Source organism: Rhagoletis pomonella, unplaced genomic scaffold (assembly GCF_013731165.1).
Source record: "Rhagoletis pomonella isolate Grant_MI unplaced genomic scaffold, Rhpom_1.0 Rhpom_scaffold_00002, whole genome shotgun sequence".
NCBI lineage: Eukaryota > Metazoa > Arthropoda > Insecta > Diptera > Tephritidae > Rhagoletis > Rhagoletis pomonella.
The window spans coordinates 24,534,708-24,541,052 of NW_023458556.1; the positions used below are offsets into that span (position 1 = coordinate 24,534,708).

At 34.9% G+C, this 6,345-nt stretch overlaps 1 protein-coding gene and 1 long non-coding RNA gene across 2 annotated transcripts; one reads left to right on the plus strand and one right to left on the minus strand.

Moving 5' to 3' along the window:
* Positions 1-207: 207 nt before the first annotated feature.
* On the minus strand, positions 208-1,863 carry LOC118734596 (platelet-activating factor acetylhydrolase IB subunit beta homolog). The gene is made up of 4 exons (XM_036464305.1): positions 1,613-1,863; positions 1,314-1,524; positions 1,084-1,206; positions 208-1,003 (listed from the first exon to the last, which is right to left on the minus strand). The coding sequence occupies exons 1-4, from the start codon at positions 1,672-1,674 to the stop codon at positions 722-724; spliced, it is 678 nt and encodes a 225-aa protein (XP_036320198.1). The 5' UTR covers positions 1,675-1,863; the 3' UTR covers positions 208-721.
* A 1,172-nt stretch (positions 1,864-3,035) lies between these two features.
* Positions 3,036-6,345, plus strand: LOC118734597. Its single transcript, XR_004992401.1, has 3 exons — positions 3,036-3,231; positions 3,358-3,433; positions 6,308-6,345. It is a non-coding gene; the product is annotated as an uncharacterized LOC118734597 (long non-coding RNA).

Here is a 6,345-nt window from a genome sequence, read left to right on the forward strand (position 1 = left end):
TTTTTTTTTTTGTTTAAAGTATGAAGCATTTTTGTGAAAAAAAAAATCCGGAAAAATTAAAATTTTTGCACTTACTGTGAAAAATTCTCAGTGCCAATTCTTTTTTCCTTTCCTTTGTATGTAAAATATGTTTGCATTTATTCATTTTCAACTTAAAATAGTAAGTATATCTATAATATATGTATATTAAAAATAAAAAATAATACAAATATAGTGCGATTCAGATAAAGAAAATTATAGGAAATTAAATACATACATATATAACTTATTTACATCTTTTTTGGAAGTCAGATGGTATGGAATGCTTAACATTCATATCTGCAAATGAGTTTGAGATCTTGTTTGGCCATGTTCATAACCAAAAGTAGATATGATTATAATTTATTTAATGCAAGGCCGTGGCCCACCATACATATGTATATCCTCTTTGGAAAAATTACTCATGATGTGTGTATGTATTTATACATGCGATTATGAATTCATGCATATTTAGTTAATAAGTATAATAAATAATATTGCATAAAATATATTTTAGTTAATGAGATAAACATATTTAATGTGTAAATAAACTAGCGTTAGTATGTGAGCAATTGTAAAATGACCAGTTGCCGCTTTAAGCTGCCAAGGAAACTTTTTGTCTGGCATTTGTAGTCTTTTTTCCGTTTTTGTGATACCGATGTTGTGATTGATGTAAATGTATTCGTGATCATCTATATCGCAACTATTCTGAAGGCGTTAGATCTTTCTCTGGTTCGTTTTCATTTAAAATTTGTGAAAGTAAATCGTGAACCGGTTCAAAAGCCTTTTTCGCGCCGCTATTCGTCAAATTTTTATAGTCGAACATATCGTGATGACTAATAGTATTGTCTGCTTGTAACAGACCTTTGTCGATGCAAACTGTTTGCACCTGATTGAGACCAATCACTTTCTCCTTTACAATTCGATTCACCTCGGAATTTTTTCCTCTAAGCTTGTTCGGAAGATGGCCGCGAGGTAGTAAGGTCTATAATTTTAAGTAAATTCGGAAAGAATGAGAAGATATCATTAAATGGTGTAGTAATTTATATTTATGTTGAAACTTACCGGTAACACGATATACGCTCCTGGCAACTTCGCTCGTATTCTATGCACTATTTCCACAATGCCTTCTGCTATCTGCTCAGCACTATTTTCTATATTATTTGTTCCCACGTGCAATACAACAATCTGATATATAATTAGAAATATGAGGTAAGCATATTGGATATACATATATATAAAGCTCCAATAATAAAACAGGTAGATATCCCTACATTTATAGCAGTGAAACCAACCTTCGGTTTAACATTGTCCAATTCGCCATTTTCCACGCGCCACAGCACATTTTCTGTTCGATCGCCGCGAATGCTAAAGTTAAGGCAATGCATCGGTGCAAAATATTGATTCCAAGTTTCCGAATCCTGCAGAGTTTCTAACACACAATCTCCCAAAAATATGACGTCGGGATCCTTCTCTCGGCATTCGGAAATGAAACGCCGATGAATGCTAAAAAAAAAAAAATTTTTTTAGAAAACGAAGCATTTTTGGTATGCTTCTGGTGGAATTTATTTAAATTTGGAGCTAATTAGCATACCAAATCCAGCGTTCGTCGCCATCTAAGTCCGGGCATTGGGTGGCTACAACACAAGGGTTCATAATCTTTTTTTTTTACGAAAAAAATACACACTACTTTTAAATACTAAAACTATCAAAGAACGCTTTGAAATTTATTGCAAAGAGCTTTCTTATAGAAAATTTCCGGTCTTTTATTTTCCAATCAATTCATAAAAAAGAAATTTCCGCAAACCAGACTGACGTTTACACAATTCTTCTTCGTTTATTACCAACCATTCCCAATGAAGTAGGGATTTCGGAAAAACATCGATGCATCGAAAATATCGATGTTTTGCTTCGATTCATCGAAAATTTTCCACTGGATGTATAAATAGGAAGTTTTTTCAAAATTGACATCTACGGTACATTGAACCGTCATTCCAGTTTTTATAATTGTTCAAAAAAAGAAGTGACTTTGGCCAAAAAATTTAAATGTCTGCAAGAAGTTCCGTTAGACACACAGTTAGCTCAGTGCAGTAATTTATTTCAAATTTTCTACAATTTCGCTAATAACATATTTTGTTGTTAAACATTATCTGAAAAATCTTATGCAAATCGATGCATCGATGTATGCCCTTCGATGCATCGAAAAATATCGATGTACATTTCGATGAATCGAATCAAACAAAAACATCGATGCATTTTTGCCACTGACATCCCTACAATGAAGATTTTTGGGTGTATCTAATTAAATGTTTACGGTATGGTATTGACGGTACCAGCAGAGAACGTACCACACAATTTTCTTTCGTATGGTTTTCGATCCGTGAACGGATGTTACGATTCGAGCCCTGGTTTGACCCGTGCGAACAAGTGTGAGTGGGCTTTAAAGATCCCCGCTTGTAAAAAAAAAACTTAATAACAGAAATTGCTTCGATAAAAATCGTAATAGCCAGAAATAGTATACTCAGATACACGCGCCTTTTAGAAAGCTCCTATAGTTGATGTCCAGTCTGCTTTAAAATCATGGGCAACAACCGCATTTTTAAGTATAAACATGCAATATTTCTTTAATAAATATATTTTAGTTCAAATTAGTGTAACTACTTCATAGCCCATGAACTGAGGTATGTGTATGTTCTAATATGCCAAAAACCAGACTGACGTTTTATACCTGTCATTCACAATAGGAGAAGGTGTTGCTGGCAACATTGCGTAGGATACGTCATAAACAGTGTTTGCATTTTCTTTGATCTTTGTTTCCCTCGGGTATTTTTTAAAAACCTTTTTATATAAACTTTTATAAAAACACGATGCGGAAGTCTTTGATTTTAATTTTTGCACTTCTGTAATTTTATTCAACGAATATTAATTTTAAAACATTCGGTCTCTCATACTAAAGTTTGTTGGATAAAAAATTGGGAAAAATACTGTGTAGGCAACATTGTCTGCCAGCGACGTGAAATTTTGGAGGAAAAGTAAAAGAAAAAAGAAAAGGTGACTGAACAGACGCAAGCAAGCGAGTGGTGTCGTTGATTTTTTCGCAAACGTCTCAATTTCTTTAGAAAATCTTTTCATTTATTTATATTTACAATATAGAAGTGTAGGAAAATGCAGTTTTGGAGCACTCGAAAATGTCGCTGCTTAGCAATTTTTATGGTAAGTAATTGCAACAAATATGTTACCCACTGCAAAGCGAACTTAGCACAATGCATGAAATTTTCTGGAAAGTTTTCTTTCGTTTTCATTCATAACATTAAAGGGTGGTATATTACATATTTTCAGGTAATTTACGTCCTTTATAATCCTACGGATTCTGGAGCTGTGGACATGACCAGTGAAAATGTTGACATGACACTAGGTAAGTGGAAATCCATGGCAAACCGATCACAGCTCTTTGAACGGAGTAGAGGAGCGGCAAAAATTAAGCTCGATTACGCTTCTCAAACTACCGTTTTTATTCCTCTTGACGTGTCAATGGCAGATGCAGTCTAGCGCTTAGCCAAAAATGCACAGTTAAGCGATTCAGATGTTAGTAGAACAAGTGAAACTCAGTTTGTACGTGTCGCGTTCTTGAATTTCTAACACTATTTAAATAGATTTTGGCTTTGTGTGTCGAAATGAATCAGATAGTTTTTTTTTAACATATGTATGAAGTACCGATGAGAAGTTTTTCAGGGAAACCAGTTCCCAGAATGCGTCGATTTTGGGGTTAATTTGAGGTTTGAACGTTCGCCTCTTTTCGGCGAAAAATCGATGTGTCGACAGTACTTACTGCAAGCACATAAATGCTTGGACACCGATTTCCTTTTATGGATATTTTGACTTTTTGATCCGGGGGGCCAGGAAGACCAGACAAGGGTTGTTTCGGCGAACGCCGAGTTCCTGCTAGCGAACGCCGATTCTCCAAGATTGTCACTGCAGCTGCTGGATGCATTGCGGAAACAAGTTCGAATTTGCGGCGAAGGCGCAGTTTTTTTTTATAAGCGGAAAAAGTGGGAGTAGTACCTAAAGACCTGCAACTTCGCCTCTGATGTGGTCAACATTAAGGTCACTGCCAAGCCCGACGAAGCTGGCAGACAAAGTGGAAGTATCATTCAGTGATCGTGCCTCGTCGGACACTGCTTCTTCCGGGGAACAGAGCCCGCGGTGAGGTGCAGGTGGCCATCACGAAGACGAAAGCTTCCAAAACTATTGGTCCCCTGATAATGAGCGTGATGCTGAAATGATGCGGTCCAGCGAAAGTAGATTACCTCGCCGCGTTCCACAACTTGTCTATGGTCACTCTCATTATTATCGATGTGTGATCAGGGAGATTGGTCCAACTGCTGAAACCGGAGAAGACTGGCAACAATAAGGAGTCTTATCAGTAGGCAACAATCCTCTCCCCCGTCGCGAAGACACTTATCACCTGACGTAAACGAAACACCAGCTTGGGGTTTCTCAAAGTTTACAGCACAATCACAGCATTTTACACTGATAACTCGAGGCATTAACTGCAACCGCCCCTGTAAGAGAAAAGTCCTAGTAGCGTTGGTTCCTCTCTTCCATAAGGACTCGAAACGCGGATTACCTGAGTGGTCGAGCGGTAAAGAATTCTCATTGATTTTTCATATTTTTTTGCTTATGGTGTTACGCATATTTCGCTTGAAACTTACACAATATGGACACAAAACTGCATACTCCATTTTCTTTTAAATTCTTATTAAAAATTTTAAAATTTTGATGATCATTTTTGAAAATTTGGCGAATTTTTATATATCTTGTATAAGATTTGAACCTTTGAGTTGTATGGTTTTTGTTATTGTATAAACTATATTTTTGTTAAAAGCATAAATAAAGAAACAATAAATGGTCAAAACTTAGGAAGTTGTGTACTTAATTACTTGGCCGCCACTGTATGTATGCATGTATAGCAGCCTCACAATTGTTTATCAAAACAGCTGTTTATTGTTTTAAAATATGTTTAAACAATTGTTAAAGAGTAGTAATTTTTTAAGAACTGCGTATTTCCTCATGTCGTAAACAGATCATAACCCTCATATAAGTTTTTAATTTAAAATATTTAGTTTAACCTACATAAAGGAGTTCAATGACGTTTAATAAATACATACTTATGTACGTACATATCGCACATGAAATGCAAAAAGACGTAACAACATCGTAACTGAAATGGAAAAAGTCGAAACTTAAAATTTTTATTTTTTTTCATTAAGTGATTTGGGAGTTGTAACTCGATGAAATCCATCATATTAATCAAAAACTGAATATTGAATTTTTTATTAGCTACGACTTTTAGAATTTCAGCGACGATGTTTGTTACGTCTTTTTGCATTTCAGGTGACGATATGCTGCTCATACCATACGTACTTAAGTATTTTTATTTGAATGTAAAAAAAGACGCCAATTGAAGATTGTAGGGCTTGGAAGTCCTATCCGGATAATCCAGATATTCGAATAAAAAAATTAGCAATAAAATAAGAATTGTTTGTATATTAATGAAGTGATTTGTAACAGCATCTGACAGCCCTGACCAGACATGAATCTAAGTCGGTCCGGTAGCGGATCCGTTCAAGTACTGTTTAGAAAGTCCCGACAACAAATTGAACGGATATTAACCGGATTTCCAGATTTTAGACTGGTGGGACATTTCACTCTAGAATGTGGACAATTGTAAATTATAACCATGGTAGAATTATACTATGCCCTGAGAACTTATACCACAGTGAAACATAATTTCTAACAGATAGCTAATCTATAAAATTCTTTTCCAAAAAATACCAAACGATTTCGAAGTTTTTTCTAACTATCATTTGAATGAATGTGACTGGTGGGAATTAGAAAATCCCTCTATTTTACCTTTGTGCACTCAAAGATGAAATATAGTCAAAAAACTTAATTCTGAATTCAGACTTTTTTTATGCTGTAAAATATATGCTATGTGCTTTCGTTTTCATTAAAAATTAGGCTGATATAATCTTCATAGAAATATTAAAAAAATGTTTAATGTTGCGACTGGTGGGACAGGTCCCTGGTACTAATGTAAAGTAATTATTTGTGAAGTTAAAGTTTCCATAGACAAAAACATTAAAGCTTCTTCGAAAGATCAATGAAGTGCAGTCAATTAGCTCTTGCCACTGAAATATGGATAATTAAGGCATTTTGAAATTTATGTCGTTTATGACTCTTTTACATGGAATGACCCATTTACTATATTTTCTTTTACTTTTTACAGCGTCTAACGAATTGGTTTTCCTTAATTTCTACGCCGAA

Coding starts and splice junctions, on each gene's coding strand:
- LOC118734596 (XM_036464305.1), bottom strand. CDS start 1,674: ATGAACCCTTGTGTTGTAGCCACCCAATGCCCGGACTTAGATGGCGAC. Junction 1,525..1,612: donor GGCGACGAACGCTGGATTTG/GTATGCTAATTA, acceptor TTTTTTTTTTAG/CATTCATCGGCGTTTCATTT. Junction 1,004..1,083: donor GAGCGTATATCGTGTTACCG/GTAAGTTTCAAC, acceptor TTAAAATTATAG/ACCTTACTACCTCGCGGCCA.